General features: G+C 44.5%; 1 protein-coding gene across 2 annotated transcripts in view; it reads right to left on the bottom strand.

Moving 5' to 3' along the window:
* Positions 1–2995: 2995 nt before the first annotated feature.
* PRDM11 (PR/SET domain 11) overlaps positions 2996–20196 on the bottom strand; it is a 38742-nt gene continuing 21541 nt past the window's right edge. The window contains exons 4-8 of one of the 2 annotated variants that reach the window (XM_066583477.1): positions 18752–19014; positions 16401–16468; positions 12005–12192; positions 7959–8594; positions 2996–7613 (exon numbers count right to left, since the gene is read on the bottom strand). In XM_066583477.1, the coding sequence (XP_066439574.1) occupies positions 5452–7613; positions 7959–8594; positions 12005–12192; positions 16401–16468; positions 18752–19014 (3317 nt within the window). In that variant the 3' untranslated portion in view covers positions 2996–5451. The remainder of the gene's footprint in view (positions 7614–7958; positions 8595–12004; positions 12193–16400; positions 16469–18751; positions 19015–20196) is intronic. The other variant, XM_066583478.1, reaches the window with a different exon arrangement.

Raw genomic sequence — 20196 nt, 5'->3', positions numbered from 1 at the left:
CGTCCAGACAGGTAAGTAATGCTTACTTTTTAGTCTCATGTACGGGGGAAAGGAGGGACCCGCTGCGGGATTCTGCATGAAAAATCCGCGGCGGGCCTGATTTTTCCTGTGGACATGAAGCCTTAGGGCTCCTGCACACTTGTGCTTTTCTTGCGCGTTTTTTTTTCACGCGATATCACTGCGTTTTTTTCACGCGATTGTCAATGGGGCTTTGTCCCATTGACAACTGCGTAAAAAAAACGCAGCGATATCGCAGCATTGAAAAAACGCAAGTGTGTGTGAGCCCTAAGCCAGTAGAGTAAAGTGTGACTGTTCTCAGTAAGAGAAACCAGGTAATCTTGTAGATATGATACCTTTTAATGGCCAACAAAAATACATGATGTTACAGCGAGCTTTTGGATGGTTCTCTTATCCACCCTTCTCCTGGAGCTGGTTTGGATGGCACACAATTATAACACACAAATGCAGAAGGGGGGGGGGGGTATCTGCAGTCAGAGCAGAGAGACAAATACGAAATCAGTCCACTGAGCCGAGGAATGTGACAGTTTTATGATGTCTCTTATCTTTTCTTGAACACTTCATGAACGCAGCATAGAGCAGATAAGAGTTATCATACTGAAGGGCAACTTTAAGTCACAGCAGAATTTGGGAGTACAAGTTTATGGCCATGTTTGATAGCCTCAAGAATGGAATGAACCTCAGCCTGGGATTCTTGCATAAGTGGGGAATATGAAAGGTCTGAAGTAGGTCAAGACGAGTGTCCTCTTCCCAATCATTGTCTGTTTTTTGTTTTTCTCATAAAAATTCAGAAAATTGATTGTAAGAATGTTGCCATTCAATAGGTGGTGCTACAGAGCTAGTATTACCATCTCTCCACGTGCAATTCAAGAAAGGATAAAAGACATTATAAAACTGTTACATTCCTCGGCTCAGTGGACTGATTTAGTATTTGTCTCTCTGCTCAGACTGTCTTGTGTTTTTTTTAAGTCTCAAATTTCTGTGTGTTAACGTGTATTTAGATCAAGAGCCCCCCCCTCCCCTTTGCATTTGTGTGTTATAATTGTGTACCATCCAAACCAGCTCCATTTTAGCCTGATGAAGGGTGGATAACAGAACCTTCCGAGATCTGCAATACTAATCCTTGAAATGAATTCATCGCACATGCATGACCACCACTCCATGCAGTCTGGGTTGGTGAAGTCAGCCTTCAGTGACGAGAAGAGGGAGTCATGGGACCTCCAATTCTCAGCATCAGTGGGGGTCTCAGTGGTGAGACCCTCCCCAATCAAACTTTTACCATCTATCCTATGGTTAAGTGATAAAAGACTATTTTGGAGTAACCCCTTTAAAGGGGTTTTAAGCCTAAATGCCCGCAACAGATAGATGTCCATAGCTGCATAGGCCTAGGGCAGTAATGTAAAAGTGCTGCACATGGCGAAACCCATAATACAGTGCAGTGCTCACCAACATGGAAATAGAAAACTGCATTGAATGTGTCTAAAACAGAAGAATTTCAGTAATTAGGCGGAGAATGGCAATGTCATGCTGTGACCCAGGCCAAGCTACTTATCCCTTTGTCTCTTGTCACCATGGTCCAGCTTAAGCTCAGCAGCTGAGTCATCTGAGACAATTTGCTAGAGACACATTAATGGTCCTCATTTATCAAAACTGTCTAACTTAGAGACAGACTGTCCTTGTTGCCCACAGCAACCAATCACAGCTCATATAGAAATAATCAGCTTTAAAAAAAAAAAAACTATTCCAGAGCTGTAATCACAATTCTGCTGTTTCTCATTACAAACAGTCAACAAGCTTGACTATATACATTTGGAGGTGTTAATTGTTCCTACATCATATTATTGAATATAGCCAGTTGCTGTGAGGATTCCACTTTCCTGTATGTAAATCCCCACAGCAAGCTTTTTGAAAACACTTATAAGCAGGGAATGATGAATTTTAGCTCTGAGGCCTGCAGAATTGTGAAAGTAGCTCTGGAGTATAATGCAGGATGTAACTCAGGATCAGTACAGGATACGTAATGTATGTACACAGTGACTCCACCAGCAGAATAGTGAGTGCAGCTCTGGAGTATAATACAGGATGTAACCCAGGATCAGTAATGTATGTACACAGTGACTCCACCAGCAGAATAGTGAGTGCAGCTCTGAAGTATAATACAGGATAAGTAATGTATGTACACAGTGACTCCACCAGCAGAATAGTGAGTGCAGCTCTCGAGTATAAAACAGGATGTAACTCACGATCAATACAGGATAAGTAATGTATGTACACAGTGACTCCACCAGCAGAATAGTGAGTGCAGCTCTGGAGTATAATACAGGATGTAATTCAGGATCAGTACAGGATAAGTAATGTATGTACACAGTGACTCCACCAGCAGAATAGTGAGTGCAGCTCTGAAGTATAATACAGGATAAGTAATGTATGTACACAGTGACTCCACCAGCAGAATAGTGAGTGCAGCTCTCGAGTATAAAACAGGATGTAACTGACGATCAATACAGGATAAGTAATGTATGTACACAGTGACTCCACCAGCAGAATAGTGAGTGCAGCTCTGGAGTATAATACAGGATGCAACTTAGGATCAGTACAGGAAAAGTAATGTATGTATACAGTGACTCCACCAGCAGAATAGTGAGTGCAGCTCTGGAGTATAATACAGGATGTAACTAAGGATCAGTACAGGATAATTAATGTATGTACACAGTGACTCCACCAGCAGAATAGTGAGTGCAGCTCTGGAGTATAATAAGGGTTGTAACTCAAGATCAGTAATGGATAAGCAATGTAATGTATGTACACAGCGACTCTTACTTAATTTACGTAGAGCTCCCATGGATCAGGCTGGCAATTCATATAGTGTATTACGTAGTGGGGTGCCCACATGTATTGACATGACATACACACAGCATTGTTACAGTATATATAGTGGGACGCACAAGGCTCACACACAAAGAACTGGCTTACTGCAGGCTTTTTATCCATTTTATTAATATAGTTTTAGAATTTTATAAAGAACGCCTGCATCATATTGCAGCATGCTAGCAACCCGGGTGACAGCGCCCGACCTCACAGTCGTACATTACAGGGCAGGAAAGAGCTGCTTTGGATAAGCGTCATTTCAAGGTCGAGTTCACTCACCACAAAGTGGTTCAGTTGCAGTTTGCATTTTTAGGGGGAAACTGGGAATGGATCGCAAAAAACGAGATAGGAAAGCTTGAAAGAAGTTGATTCGTGAAGACAACCCCTTTCTACATGCCGTCCTCCATTCACAACCACCCTGTATGTGCCGGAGCGGAGAGCCGCTCACAAGAATGGGCATCGTGTCTCTAGAACTCAATCCCTTTAAAGAGATATTCCAGCCCTAAACATTTATCATCCCACCAATTACTAGAACGAGGGTCTCCCTCCCCCCCCACGGATGTGCTAGGCTGTGAGAACGCTAGTCTCTTTTCATATTTCCAATAGCATGGAGTTGAATGGATTGGAGGCCATCCGCCTCCCCCCACTGTGGATGTCCGAGGACTGAGGACCCCTATTCCAGCTACTATAGGAGGTCCCAAGTCAGACATCCCTGTTACAACATTTATCCCCAGAGATATTACTTAAAGGGGTTGTCCAGTTGTAAATTATTGATGGCCTTAACCTCAAGACAAGTCATCTATAGTAGAATGTGTTGCCCAATAAACTTCTACTTCTCTACACTGTAGATTTTCTCCTGCATCAGCAGCCTCATATCCGTTCTTCCCGATCCTTCTTTCTGCAGGAAGCAGACAGCTCTGTTACCACAGCAGTGGCCAAGTTTGGTATTGCAGGTCAAGTTCATATTCCTTTCAATGGGACCTTTGCCTGCAATACTAAGCCTGGTCACTGCAGTATGAACAGAGCTGTTGCTTCCTGCTGAAATCTGTTCTGTGCACGAGAACACCAATCCAGAGAACAGCTGATTGGTGGCAACTGACCCCCATTGATCTATTATTGGTGACCTATCCTGAGGAAATGGCATCAATAGTTTACAACTGGAAAACCCCTTTAGGGTACATTTGTATGTGGCCGAATTGCTGCAGATCTTGCTGCGAGATTTTCCAAGTGTGAATGTACCCTTTAAGTGACCTAAAACCTATATAAAACGTGACGGGCCTTAAGGGATACGACTCTTCCCCAAGTACCCCCATGATAAATGTTCCCGGCAGGAATACCCCTTTAATAATTTTCCCTTTTTTTTGTTTTTGAGACCTGATCTTATTTTTCGTTAAAAAAAAAAAAAAAAACATAAAAAAACTGTATCATATATCAACAGTGATTGGAAACAAAGGAAGGTATCCATACGTGGCTCCACCCAGAACATATTAATGAACCCTTAGCTTATTTTTTTTTTTTCACATAAAGAATTATCTCTGCAGCACAATAGAGATGTAGCAGAGCCGAGTTTGACCTTTAACGCTTTATTTTGCGCGGTGTGAAGCGGTAGATTGACCTTGCAGTCCTATCTAAAACTCCAGACGAGACTACCACTGTGATATCACCATGTGCCAAGTAACAAACTCAGCTCCGCTACATCCATACAAGCAAAGACATTACAACAGAATTAAAAAAAAAAAAAAAAAGATATATTCAAAAAATTTTTATAACATAAACTCTGCCATAAAATACCCCAAACAATACAATAAGTATACATCATGTGTGATTACAAAACTCTGTAAGTGTCGGAAAAGTGATTTACTTATAAACATTGGGGGGGTAACCTCTACAGTGTTTGTCCTTAGAACAGAGAGACTTCCCCGAAGTGCGGTTATAGCCTACTTTGGACCCAAAATTGTACCCTGGGGACAGAGAGGCAGTGAGAACAAAACAAAAAAAAAAAAGTTAGCCCATTTGGTGATATTTATCTTAAAAACTAGATACATATTTTTGAATGTAATACATTGAAGGATACAAATTAGGATAAAACATCGATTAAATTATATATATATAAAAAAATCCTCACAAATTTTGTGGATTTGGACTTTCCTGTGCCTCGATATACAACCTTCGTTCTGACCTATAAACAAAACGGAAAGGTAAAAAAAAAAAAAAAAAAAAAGAAAGAAAAAAAAAGGGGGGTTGGGGGGGGGAGGGGCTTCATAAAAAGGTACCTGGTCAGGTTTAACATGCTTTGTGGAAAGGGTTTGTGGGTTCTCTGTTCTGGCCGTAAGGAAACCACGGCAGCTGCCATAGATGAAAAATGTGAGACCATTTGTGAGGTTTCCTAATAAAAGGCTCAGTCTTTTTGTAAATATTTAGTGGGATTTTTTTTCTATTAATATATATATAATATATATTTATATATATTTATTTTTTATATTTTTTTTTTATAATATACCAAAAACTTATAGTATAGATAGAAAAAAAAACATATCCGATAGCTTCAGGGCCACCGTAGCAATGTTAAATGTCTTGGTAATACTCGGAGCCGAGTTCCATAGTGTGAAGCATGGGTTTCTGGTCGAGGGAGGACATCTTGCTGAGCATCTCAGCGGACAAGGAGTAGCTATTCCCTGACTTTTCCTCAAACCAGCTGTCCAGAGCTCTCTTGGCATCGAAATTAGAGATGGACGGCCCGTTCACGGCTATGGTCAAGAGGTCGCTCAGCTGTTCTAAGGTTAGCCTGGAACGGTTGTTTTTGCGTAGCCGCTGAAGAGCGTTGCGGCCTTTTTCGCAACAGGCCGTTGAAGTGGGAAGGACTTTGAGGATCTGTACTATCTTGTTTAAGAGGTGGAATCTTTGTTTGTACTTACAGATATGGCCTATCAAATCTTTGAAACCGTTTTTGGTACAGTAGTCGGCCTTGAGTTCCCGCCATTCCATTAACAGGCCGCTCCTGATGTCAGTACCCTCCCTGCAGTCTGAAAGAAACGACGGGACGCCACTCAAGTGTTCATATATTTGCAGCATTTCCTCCTCTCCATAGCTTATGAGCTCCTCTGTGCTCCTGGGCCACATGGACAAGTCAAAAACTTGACAAGCTTTAACAAATATTCGGCTACGAGAATCAAACCGTTGGGCGAGTGTGAGTTGGGTCTTCTGGCAAATCTTCTCACGAATGGACTGAAACTTAGCTTCGGCCACACGCAAATTCTTTAAGGAGATCCCATTGAAGCTTTCCCGGAAGTTTTCTTCGAATTCCTGAAGGTACTCCCCAGGAGAATCTGTCAGACGACTAATTTCTTGAATGGCTTCTTCTATTTTCTCATCCACCTGGGAAACCAAGAGGTACTCGCCTTGGAAGACGTAGGCCAGACGGGACAAGACGGCGATCACATCCAAAAGGAAGTAGATAAGCTTAATTGACTGATAGTCCATGAGAAACTGAAGGAGGGCTAATGCAATTGCAGAGGCATCGGCTCGTTGGGTTTGACCACTGACATCTTTCAAGTGGGCCACCACTTCCAGGTAGTCCTTAATCAGAGCATTCAACACGTTCTGCTCACCTATTATCCATTTCACTGCTCGAATATCACCCAGGAATTCCGTTTCCTCGCAAAGTGTTGCGGCAGTAAGTCGAAGTTCGCACATCAGACGGGGGGAGTACCGGTAGAAACTAAGTAGCTGCTTCAGGTTGTTTTCTAATTCTTCTAAACATGGAAGTTCTTTTCCACTAATTGCATCCAAAATTTCTAAGTGAGGCCTATGCACCATGAAAGGTAAGCACAGTAGCCAAGGCAAGGTTTTCCTGATTGTCATATACATATTTGCTCTTAGTCCAGCCGTTATGTTGGCTCCATCAACTCCTAACCCTACAGTTGGTCTCTCATCCTGCAGTCGGATACCAAGAGCTGAGAAAGCCCTGTCAACGCCTTGGAGATAACTCTCAGTGGTAGGCAATCCCAGCTCTTGAAGAGAGAGAAACTCTGTGGCAGGTGGACCATCGTTACTAGTGTACTGGACATAGACAGCCACCGTATCGGCGAGAAGGTCTTCGCTTTGCCCATCCAAGATAATACTTAGGAAAGGGGATTGTCGAATACGCTCTACTAAGTCTTCTCGAAGTGCTCTGGCGATGTGATGAATCAAAATCTGACAATCGCCTTCGTTCATGTACTGGTCAACTACACGGAGTTCACACTTTCTCAGTAGTTCTGCTAGAGGTCGGAAGTCATAATAAGGCCTGCCTTCCATAGCCAAGTGGTATGCTGTGTTGAAAAGAAGAGTCATGTTCCTGCACATCTCCTCTGTCTTTTCGGGGTGCATCCTGAGCTTGTAGAGCTGCAAACACTTTTTGTGGAGGTTACTTTGGCTGTGGAGCTTTATTGTATGAATCTTAAACTGCTTAGAACCGATAATGAAGGCTGAAGTCCTTGAGGACTGAACGGTGTACTGCCTGCACACGTGACACCACATCTCATTCAACGTAGACGAGTACCTCAGGAACCAGAACTTTTTTAACCATTCTTGTTTGAAACGGCGGATCCGTCTACCGGAGGCTGCTGACATCTTAGAAGGCTCATCTGTAGATGCCAGTATCTCATTGGAGACCGATTCGTCGGCAGAGTCTACTTCCTGATCATCGTCTTCCATCATTGTGGGTGCGATGGACATGTTTTCTGGAGCTGGGAAACAAACATAAACACGTCAACCCAAAAAAATGCACTTGAACATGGAAAAGCAAAAACAGACGGGTAGTAAAGAGATTAAGAAGCGTGTTGGGATGTGTTTATTATGCACCATGTGACCCTGGAAGACTAAAGACGTTTTGGGAAATTAAAAAAAATTGGCATAATAGGCAAGAAAAACCCAGAATAAAAAAACTTCCTGTGATTAGTCTACGTTCTGTAAATTGTATAGTCTACTACATAGGAATAACAAAGGCTAGTTGACTAGTCAAGGTTAACTAGGAGCTACCATGAGCACCAACATTATGAAGTGTAAACGGTCGGCAAGTGCCAATTCCATACCTGAAGTATCTGAAAACTCTGGAACCTCAGTTTTCTGAGGAAGCAACTGAGGAACTTCTGGGATCTTTCCAGACCTTAGCATTTCCACCTCAGCCTGAAGTTCACGGATCTTCTTCTTCAACCTGATACAATTAGGGCAAAAAGAAGTGGTGGGGATCTCATCAGTGTCACCAAGGGCAGAGAACTCATCGGGACTCTCTACTTTGATGGATGAACGGTCTTCTAGATCATCTTCTGGTACGTTGGACTCCCTGTCTAGACTTTGAGCAGAAGCATAAGGGACCTTCCACTCCATGGGGATTTTTGTTTGGTTGTGGGCAGAAAACTTTTGGTTTGTTTTACATTTCTCTCCATGGTCCTCATATTGATACTTGAGAACCTTTCTCCCCAGTATCGGACTACTTGTCACCAGGGAGTGGTCTTCCATCTTAGCAGACTCCAGAGAAGCCTCTAAGACATCTTTGAAGATTAAATCTATTTTTTTCTTCTTGGTATGAGGATTTAGCTCCCCTTCCTCAGAGCTCCGCTTGTAGAGGCTCTTCCCTTGCTTAAGGGCTGTAAGTGGAAATGGACCTTTCACATCTTCTTGGTTTTCCAAGAGTCTGTCATTGTTTTCCCTTAACAAACCCCTTCCTCCTAGAAAGGAAAATTAGGTGTGTTACCAGTTTGCCACATGTTCCCATATTACAATTTTAAGGTTGCCTCCATAGAAGAAGGCCATCATTTTTTGGCAACACTAATGAGAAGGTGGTAACATTACATTGGTTACATAATCTTCAATAACCCTTTTTGAGTGGATCTAGATCCATGTTTAGGACCCCCACTATTAACTAGAACCAAGCCATGACCGGAGCAGACTTTGGGGCCAGAGGATCACAGAGCAGTACATTGCAGACGACTGATATGAGCATCCATTCATTACAGTAGTCCCTTAAAGTGGTATCCTGATCTTATTATAGTAGGATATGCTATAATAACATGATTGGCAGAGGACCAGGCAATCCCAAGAACAAAGGGAACAATATCCTATTGGCTTTTTCCATGCACAGCAGTGCGCCTCACTGACGACTCCGCAGGGAACTGCAACACAGCTCTATTCCTCACATGGACTTTGGACATAAACATATTAAAGGGGATGGCAAATTATATAATTTTCAATTCATGCTTCCCATGTATAAAACACAATAAAACTTTATGTACTCACCTCTCCAGGCTTGCTGCAGCTCCATCCTCCATGCTGGGTCTGTGCTGATAGGCTGCAGTCAACCTGTGTACGGGACGTCACCGTCTCCTGAAGCCAATCACAGACCTCGGCGTCCCAACACTGAGGTTTGTGATTGGCTGGAACAGCTTGTGGCAGCCTGTACGCAGGTTGACTGCAGCCCATCGGCATAGCATCAGAGTGGAGATCAGAGCTGTGGCGTTGGAGTTGCAAGGAGCTGGGAGAGGGGAGTAAAATGTTTTTAAACATGGGGAGCACAAATTAAAAAAAAAACACTATCACTGACGGGTTGTCCAGTTGTAAAGGTATTTATGGCCTATCTGCAGGATAGGCTATGAACAGAAGATCAAAGTGAGTCTGCCAGCCCAGACCCCCGCCAGTTAGCTGTTCGCCTAGCCTATATGCTCTTATACAGAGCTGATTTCTGCAAGAGGCAGACAGCTCGGTTTGCTCTGCAGTGGCCATGGTATTACAGGCAAGGTTCCAATTGAAGTGAATTGGTGCTGTTACCTGTAATACCAAGCCTGGCCACTGCAGTGAGAACGGAGCTGTCTGCTTCCTGCAGAAATCAACTCAGTGCATGAACACGATGGCCTAAAAAACAGCTGGACAGTGGGGGTCCCGGGTGACGGACTCACGATGATCTATTATGATAGCCTGTCATAAAGGGAAGCCATCAATAGTTTACAGCAGACAACCCCTTCAGGGTTATTCCCATCATGGCATTTCACAATGGAGGTTCATTCAATGGGGCTAATATATGTGCAGATCTGTCAGAGCGGTCAATGCAGATCCAAAGCAGAAAGATTTGGATTTCTGCTGCAGATCCATGTCAGATTCTTCTGATGTGGAATTACACCATGAGAACAAACCCCAAATGTCCCGGCAAGTTCTCATCCCTGGACATATATGTGTTTGAACTAGAGATAAAGTAACAATTTGGACTTTTTTTTTTTTTAAGCGCCCCCCCCATTGCAAAATGCTACAGTCAGACTTAGCAACATGAAACAGCTGATAACAGTAAACACTAAACTGCAATGACAGTGTACAGAAGGGCAGACTTTAGAGTTAAAGTCCCTTTAAGTGATGCTATAAACACTTCAAGGCAACTGATGGAGGGATTTTTTTATGTACCTTTAAAAACCATTATAGAAACATCAATTTTCACATTTTAAACAATTTTGATCTCCAACACTGACAGATTGATAAGGAATAAGAAAACTAGGTACACATGGTGCATAACTGTAAAACCGCCACAGAGAGAGGAAACCAACATCATTAAAGGGAACTTGTCATACAAATCATTACCGCTCGTTACACGGTGCGCCAATTATCTGGGGGCGTACCGTCCGCTGTGAACTACATTGGACATCATGGTGAGTCGCTTATGTGATTGGAGTCCATTATCTGTTATGGGTGCTAGAAGATCCTGCTGTCCTCTGATGGGCGAGTCCAACCCTGAATTAAAGGGGCATTCCCATCATAGCAAGTTACCCCTCGTTCACAAGATATCATGCTGATCGGAGAGGGCCCGACTGCTAAAAGCCCATTTAGACACAACGATTATCGCTCAAAAGATGTCTTTTGAGCGACTTTTAAGCGAAAATCATTGTGTCATTTACATCACAAGTTGATCGGTCAAACGTTGAGCGATCAACTTGCGCTCCGGAGGATACAGAGAACAAGCAGGGGTCGCTTGTCATACAGACAGGCGCTCCCAGCGAAGGATGCAGAGGAGAAGCGGAGGGCTGCTTGTTCTCTGCATCCAGCTGTTCCCCACTGGGAGCGCCCAGTTATCATACAGCCAAGTGCTCCCTGCGGAGAATGCAGAAGACAAGCGAGGTGTTCCCGCTTGCCTTCTGCATTCAGCTGTTCCCTGCTCCAAGCACCTGGCTGTTATACAGCCGAGCGCTCCGAGCGGGGTATGGAGAACGCAGCTGGAAAGCTCTGTTCTTCATACCCAGTCTGTCATCAAGAAGCGGGATACAGCTGAAACAATAGTATCAGCTGTATCCCGCTGTGAATCCTTGATAAGGCTCATTGATGTCTTTCAGCATGCTGAAAGACGACGATCAGCGACGGCTTAACGAATACTGCACGGTGTCAGCGCAGTTACACACAACGATTATCGCTCAAAAGACGGCTTTGAGCGATAATAATTGCGTCTAAATGGGCCTTAAGACCCCCACCTATCCTGAGATTACAGCCATGATGAGCCCTGAAGTGTGGGTTAGGGAGGCTGTGCATGCGTGTCTCTGCTCTATTCACTTCAATGGGAACGCCTCCTCCAGTGGTCCCATTGAAATGAATAGAGCAGAGGTGTCTATGTGCAGCCTCCTTTGTCCAAACTTCGGTATGTGCCACGGCTGCAATTTCAGTATCAGTGGGGGTCCCGGGAGTAAAACCAACCGATCAGCAAGTTACCCCTTATCCTGTGGATAGCGAATAACTTACCATTAAATGGGGTGTCCCATCACAGCATCTGTATAGTATTAGAAAGTGGGACTAAACTGTTCCAAATAGGTAGGAAGGGGGGTAAAGTTTAGAGAATGGGACAATCTCTATAGATTTCGTAATTCTCTTTAAAGTGGATTTCAACCAAAATGTTAATTTGTCCACAGAATTAGACGTTAGAGTGATAACCGAAGTTTGCAAGTAGTACAATGTTGCTCTAACTTCTAACATATTGCCGATTTTTAGCTTTGGGTAGGAATGTTAGTTGGCAGAAAGCACGGCTATTAGGTTCCCTTTAATATATGTTGTACAGTAGGAAAGTTCAGAAGAGAGAAGACACAAAGATGGAGGTAATAAGGAGGCCTCCTACCTCTGCTGAGGTTCCGGATGATTGTCTCCTGAGACATGCTATGCAGCCTTTTCATGTAATCCTCGCTGTACCAAACCCGCAGCTTCTCCCCCGGCTGGATGTCACGACACGCGCGGAAGTAAATCTTCTCGCTGTGCTGAAACGCCATGAGGTTTTGCTCCCGCTCCTCTCGAGATATCACCACGTACCTGAGGAAGAGAAATGGACTTGGTGTGGGTAATGCAGTGAAAGGGTTAATTGCACCCCGCTTTACAGATATATTGGAATTTCCTTTCCACTAAAGGGCAAGCGAGAAGAATCTGACGAGTTTGCTGCTGTCCACAAGAAAAGAAGTAGTCCATGGCGGATGTAGAAACCATCAAATGCGCTTGCTTGGCTGTTCCTGTAACCGCTACAAGCGGTCTGGGAACCTGACCTACTACCGCGCTTCCCTGAAAATAAGCCCTACCCTTATTTTAGGGGGAGTTGAAATATAAGCCCTACCCTAAAAATAAGCCCTAGCTTCACTACATACAAAAAACACCCAATACTTACCTTACGGTGACTACCCACTAGCGTTTGCGAATTTTGCTGCGTTTTTTTTCCCCAGGTGTCTATGGGGCTTTCTAATGTTAAAAATGCATCGCGACAAAAAATAAATAAATCGCAATTTACCGCAAAATCGCGATTTTGCACGATGCGATTTTAACATTAACAAGTCCCATAGACCCCGGGAGAAAAAAAATGCTGCAAATTTCGCTGTGAAGAAGAACTGTAGTGGGTAGGTACCCTAACAGGCGCCGTCTGGCTCTGCGGAGTTCCGGCACCTTGCTTGCAGTCCTCAGCAGCTGACAAAACATCGCTTCCTACCGTGTTTCCCCGATAGTAAGACACCCCCGATTGTAAGACGTATCGGGGGTGTCAGGGGGGTCGGCCAATGTAAGCCGTACCCCGAAAGTAAGACATACCGTAGTGGAGAAAAAAAAAATCATTACTCACCTCCCCCGACGTTCTGTCGCGCTCCGGCAGGATGTCGCTCGCTCCTCGTCCCCGGCGCAGCATTGCTTTCTGAATGCGGGGCTTGAAATCCCCGCCTCCAGAAAGCTAATACACACGCCGTCAGCCAGTTACAGCCATTCAATAACAGCATTGAATGGCTGTGATTGGCTGAAGGCGCACGTGGCTTCAGCCAATCACACTATTCCATGACATCATTGAATGGCTGTGATTGGCTGAAGGCGCACGTGGCTTCAGCCAATCACACCCATTCAATGATGTCATTGAATAGTGTGATTGGCTGAAGCCACGTGCGCCTTCAGCCAATCACAGCCATTCAATGCTGTCATTGAATGGCTGTAACTGGCTGATGGCGTGTGTATTAGCTTTCTGGAGGCGGGGATTTCAAGCCCCGCATTCAGAAAGCAATGCTGCGCCGGGGACGAGGAGCGAGCGACATCCTGCCGGAGCGCGACAGAACGCAGGGGAGGTGAGTAATGATTTTTTTTAATTATAAGACATACCCCGAAAGTAAGACATAGTGGGGCTTTTGGGGATAAAAAGAAAGTAAGACACTGTCTTACTTTCGGGGAAACACGGTAGTAACGGAGTTCGTAAGGCCTCATGTCCACGGGGAAAATCAGATCCGCTGCAGATTCTACATGTAGAATCTGTAGCGGGTCCCTCCTGCCCCGCGGACATGAGCGCCGAAAATAGAAATTTAAAAGCATTTACCTATCCGTAGCGGGCGGCGAAGGTCAGCTGTTCCTCACGGCCGGATCTTCATTTTCGGCCGGCGGATGAATTCCTGACGCCGGCGGCACGTCGCCGGCACGTCGTCGACGTGCCGCGCGCATGCGCCGGGCACATCCGTTGAGCCGAAGCAAGGGAGATGCGGCCGTGAGGAAGAGCAGAGCTTCGCGGCCCGCTGCGGGTGAGTAAATGCTTTTAATTCCTATTTTAGGTCTCCCGCGGATCCGGACGGCTTCCATAGGCTTCAATAGAAGCCCGCGGGAGCCGTCCCCGCGGGAGACCCGCATGAAAATGGAGCATGGTCCAGATTTTTTCATGCTCCATTTTTTTTTAAATGCCTTTTATTGACGATCCGCGGGTATTTATCTACCCGCGGGTGGTCAATGCATCCCTATGGGGTGCGGATCCGCGCGCGGGAGATCCGCTGCGGATTTTAAATCACATTTTGCCCGTGGACATGAGCCCTAAACCTCGCCTCCAGGAAGCCATGGCTCCGATTGGTTTTCGAGCGCCGTGTCTCAGCCAGTCAATGCAGCGCTCAATGAACCAATCACAGCCATTCAATGCAATAGCTGCGATTGGTACCAGAAAGCAATCTTCTGTCGGCGACTGCAAGCAAGCTGCGGGAACTCCATAGACCAGCAGGAGGACCCCGGACCGTGCTAGGCAAGCAGCACACAGACTGCTTTACCGCGTTTTAAACACTGCGGTAATCATGGTATAACGCTCCCGTTGATTTCAATGGGAACCTCGCAGACTTGCACTCGAACACGACTTTTTGGCGCTTTCTGTTCTATTTTTGCGTTCAGCGCACCTCATCAATGATGGGGCGTGCTAAAGCCGCTGTCAGAGGTTGGAACACTGCCTCCGAAACGGAAAGTAAGATTGCGGCAGGGTGCCGCGATTCAAATAGCAGTGCTCTGCAGCTGTTATATGACATCCATCGAAAATAAGACCTACTATAAGACAGGGTCTTATTTTGGGGAAAACACGGTAGTCATCTAGAAAGGTCTATTGCTAGAAAACTTCTTTAACTCCTTAATGCTACAGGAAGTACTTTTACATTAGTCAGAGGTCGATCCCACTCCATACAATGCAGGTGCTGGTTGTTATATACAGCCGACACCTACACTCAACAGCTCTGATCAGCGCCACTGCTCATGGCAGTTGTTAACCCTTTCAAATCAGACACCGGCATTTAAATGGCAGCCAAACGGCAATAAGATTGCAGGGTACCGTGCGACTGCCATTGAGGCTGGAGGCCTCCTGAAATCCCCCAGGGCTGCCATTGCAGAGTGCCTATCAAACCATGCCTGTGGCATTGCTTGATAACTGCCCGTCCGATCGTGGTATAATTTAATACTATGGCATTACATCATACTGCAGGAACGATCGGACTATCGCAAGTTCATGACTCCTATAGGGGCTAAAAAAAAAGTAAAAATCAGTTTGAAAAAGTTTTATCAATTATTTTAAAAAAGCAGTATGGTAATAAAAAACTTAAAAAAAAAACCTTTTGCCATAATAAAAGAATATAAATAAATAAAAAAAACATATTTGATATCGCTGCGTCCGTAAAAGTCCGATCTATCAATTTAACGCATTATTTACCGTGCACGGTGAACGTCCTAAGAAAAAACAATAAATAACGCCAGAATTGCGCTTTTTTTGGTCACCTCATCTCTAAGAAAAAATGACAAACCATATAAATTTGGTATTGTAGTAATCGTCCTGACCCACAGAATAAAGATATCATCGGTGTTGTTGCAGTGCGTACGCCGTGGAAACAAGACCCCCAAAGATCTCGGAATTTTTTTTCCCAATTCACTCCACTTAGAATTTTTTTTTAGGTTTTTCACTAGATTATATGGTACATTATATAGTAGCACATAAAAGTCATCACACAAAATACAAGCCCTCAGACAGCTATGCTGATGGATACATAAAAGAGTTAGGATTTTTGAAAAGTGAGGAGGAAACACCAAAATAGAATTTAAAAAAACGGGGCCGAGTCCTTAAGGGGTTAAAACAATGAGTGAACTCAATATACAACAATTTCCGACTGTACTAATGGATGCAACCATAAAAGGAGTGTACCTACCTTGGCTTTTCATAGCCATGATGGGAAACTGCTGTCATAGCCCAGGGAAATAGCCGAGTGTAAATGGGCACTACGTAAATAGCGCAGCACACTATGGCATTCCCACATATCCCAAAGTTACTGGGACGGCCGAGCGCGCTGTGCTGCACCGTGTCCGCAGCTCTCATTCACTTCAGTGACCGCTCGGCACAGAATGTTGGGTTTTCCAATCTTGGCCATGAAAAACCAAGATTAGAGATGAGCGAGCATACTCACTAAGGGCAACTGCTCGATCCCGCTCGGGAGCAAAGATTCGGCTGCCTGCGGCGGGCAGGGAGCTGCAGGGGAGAGCGGGAAGGAACGAAGGGGAGATCCCTCTCCCTCTCTTCCCCCTGCTCCCCCCCTGCTGACTGCCACAACTCACCTCTCACCCACGACGGCAGCCGAACCTTTTCTCCCGAGCGGGCAGGTACTCGCTAAGGACAATGCTCGATCAAGTAATTGTCCTTAGCAAATATGCTCGCTCATCTCTAACCAAGATGGAAGAATCCCTCTAACAAAAGTGATACAATGTAACAAAATACTAACCTCATCCAGTTGGCGCAGCTTTCATCAGTCCCATCAATGGATTTATACCGGTTGTCGTTATCCACTATCTACGAACAAACATAACAAAACCGCATTCAGTGAGCTCCATAACAGGGTCCCTTACCTACTGAGTCACTTATATCTCTGCTGTCTTCATATGTGGCATTGGACCACCCAGACACCCGAGCCCGGGTATAATCACTGCCTCTGCACCCTCAATACTGTATATGTTAGTGGATGGATGGATAGAGTTCCCCAGTGGCACCAGAAAGAATTGCATTATTTAAAGCAGTGTTTCTCAACTCCAGTCCTCAGGACCCCAAAACAGGCCATGTCTTCAGGATTTCCTTAGTATTGCACAGATGATGTAATTATTGTCAGTGCCTCAGACATTGCTACCAGTGATCTTACTATAGGCCATCTTGAAAACATGACCTGTTGGGGGTCCTGAGGACTGGAGTTGAGAAACACTGAAAAGGGGCACTCCGGAAAAAAATGTTTTCCATGCATTGTTTAACTAGTCCCCCATTATATAGAAGTCGACTAGTATTACCTAGTTCAGTTGTTCCTACTATTTGAAAATCCCTTTGATCCTTCTTTACAGTTGCGTCATGTGATCTCATTGTGACTCAGTATGTTCTCTCCAAGAGTCACTATTTCAGTCACCAGAACTTCCTGCATGATGATACTGCAAGGTCCCTACCACACAAGCTCTTTAGAGGGGACATAGAAACTCTTATCATAGTTACTGCTGATGATTAGTGGCTCCTGTTATGCAGTTATAATGAAGGAGTTCACGGCTCATCCTCTCGACTGTATACTTATGGTCCGTAGCTTATTTAGGAAAATATAGAGGGTAATGATGACCATAGTATCCTCCCAGCAGGCAGAGATGGTACTGGTTCTAGCTGAGGAAGAGAGAGATTGCCAGCATAGAGGAAGAGAAATTGAAATATCAAGATAGTGTCTGATAAGTATCAGACAGGAGGCTGCACTGCATAAAAGCGAGTGCAATATACATAGGAGGTGCCTAGAGTGGGACAGGCAATCAGGTGAGGGGGGCAGGGATGGAAAAATAAATATGTGTTATCGCTGGTGTGGCTCTTTAAATTACCTTCGCCTTTGAACAGATCAGGGGAAGAAATTAAACAGCAGGTAATCTATGTGGATTTCATGAGATGTAAAGCACCAGATGAATAAGAAATGTCATCCATCACCTCGAGGCTCCCGTCCTAATAAAGACCGAAGACTTTTCTACTGGATGGTGCCAGATTGTATTGATTTTGCATCCTGGGAAATTGGAGTCTGCTTATCGATTGCGTATTCTTAAAAGCAAAGCGGCCATTATAAAAAATCAGAACAGCGCCCCCTACTGGTGCCGGTTCATATCACTATGAGGTGCCTGTTCACAATCCTACACGCCTTCTGTAGTAACTAATGTCTTTTCGTATATACTCCTCTATAAAGCTTTTTATTTCAATTGCTTGTTATTTTCAAGATTGCTGCTTGCTGTCAGTGAATGAGAACATGTTTACACCCAGAGACTAAACCTTGTACAACCCTAATACCTCTCCCAGCTAAGTGTTTGTTCCAATTGTATTCAGCCCTGACAATCCTCTGTGAGCTGAATACATTGTAGCACAAATCTCTGATAGTTTGCTACAATGTATCAGTGCAGATAAAATGTATCAATCTGGAGTCCAGACTATATTTAGGCAGGCGATATTCCCGCACGAGTGCTTTACAATCGCAATATGGATGGAAATCGCACGGGGAAAGAATGCGCTCATTTGAATGGGTTCAGGTACACAAGCGATTTTTCGTTCAGACTGATAGTTCAAGTCTGAAAAGCCGCTGCTTTTCCTATTGTTACGCGAACCTCGCAGGAGAGCAGGACATGTAATGGGTGCGATCCGTCACATGGCACAGCCTATAGGCAGAGTGTCCGTGTGCCATGCAATCTCGGCGCGGAAACAGACCCGGTGCCCCCCCCCAGAGACCCATACTCACTTGTCCGGACTGCCGCAGTGCAGGGTATGACGGGTTGGCACTGGGCTATTACGCAGATTGCTCACTGCGAAAGTGCTGCGGGACGGACGGCTTCTATTGCCTGCAATGGAAGCCGTCTGTGTGATTTTCTGCACCAAATAGAATATGCTGCGATTCTCCCCCGCGAGCCGAAAATCGCAGGTAATGAATCTTTTAACATGGCATGTCTATGGACGGACATTATTGCGGAATTCACGGGGGGGGGGGGGGGGGGGGTGTTATTTCTATAAAAAGGTCAAATCTCGTTCGGCATTAACTCTTTATAGCTCTACTGCTTGTATCAAACTTTAGCAAGAACACACCAGCCAGGAGAAGAATCCCGACGACTTGTCCTGGGAGGAGATCTTCCCCTCGTACGGCCCGTAGATCTGCCCTTTGGGTATGACCTCGTTCACACATCGCACTTCACTCTCTCCGGTGTCGTCCTTCACCACCTCAATCCCACATGGTGCTGTAAGTGCTGCCCGATCAGACATGCCGAGGGGAACCAGTGTATCCGGCACCAGGACAGGGGGTCCATGACTGGGACATTCATCGACAAAGTATTCCTGGCACAGCTCACAGACTAAAGGGGAAAAGAGAAAAAAAAATAGAATAAGCTTATTTCCCCCAGTAGGGAATGGTACAGTCCAATGATTTTTAATTAACAGTATTCAAGTTTCAGCAGATAAAGTTCATTCATTGTTACATAGTTTATAATAAGATCTCTGCTTGCTGTCATTAAGTGATAATCTTAGTTGCAGCATATCAGTTCCTTCTAAGAGGCCGTGCAACCGTGTGATCCTCACATGACTAGAATAGATTTACACACTCTGGATGCTAATAATGAAGGTTCCCATTCAATGAGTGCAAGCAGAGATCTTGAAAACGGTTGTGTACAAAGTAATAGAAAGTGGCATACCTCCTCTACCTTATACAATTGCAGGGACTAGAATGACCCTGTAAAAGGGTTGGACGAAAATCGACTTTTATCACTTATCTGTAGGGTAGTTGATAAAAGTCTGATTACTGGGCATCTCACCACTAAGACCTGCACGGATCCTGACAATGGGGGTCCCATGTGCCCCTCCTTCTCACTGCAGGCTCACTGCATCCCTGCAGTGAGGAGATTGAGTGGAGCGATGGTCGAGCACACACTGCTCCACTTCATGGGATTCTCAAAGCACAATCATTAACAATCCCTAAAAGAAGGAAGAATGGGAAGCATTTAAAGAGACAAGGATGGATGAACACAGAACTTGCACACATGTTAAAAATGAAGAAAAATATGTTCATCAAATGGAAAGAGGGGGGAATATCTAAAGAAGAATATAATGCGGTCTGCAGAAACTGTAGGGCAAGTGTCAGAAAAGCTAAAGCTATTAATGATTTGAGGCTTGTAAGAGAGGCAAAAAGCAATAAAAAAAGGATTTTGGGGGTCAAAAGCAAAAGAAAAGTGAAAGATGTTATTGGATGCTTACAAGATGAAAATGGTGAAGTGGTTAAGAATGATGTTGGGAAGGCCGAACTTTTAAATTCCTATTTCATATCTGTTTTCTCTCAGGAAGTAGATGGAACATCAACTGACCTTCCCTGTGCTATTACTGGAATAAAAGAATGCAGGCTATCTATAAGCAGAGAGATGGTGAGGGAACACTTAGCTAACTTAAACGAATTCAAGTCTCAAGGTCCAGATGAATTACATCCTAGGATACTAAAGGTAGTGGCGGAAGTAATTGCTGAACAACTCACCATAATATTTGAAAAT

This window comes from Eleutherodactylus coqui, chromosome 11, assembly GCF_035609145.1.
Source record: "Eleutherodactylus coqui strain aEleCoq1 chromosome 11, aEleCoq1.hap1, whole genome shotgun sequence".
NCBI lineage: Eukaryota > Metazoa > Chordata > Amphibia > Anura > Eleutherodactylidae > Eleutherodactylus > Eleutherodactylus coqui.
The sequence above is the reverse complement of the archived record's forward strand: the minus strand, read 5'-3'. Positions and strand labels throughout refer to the sequence as shown.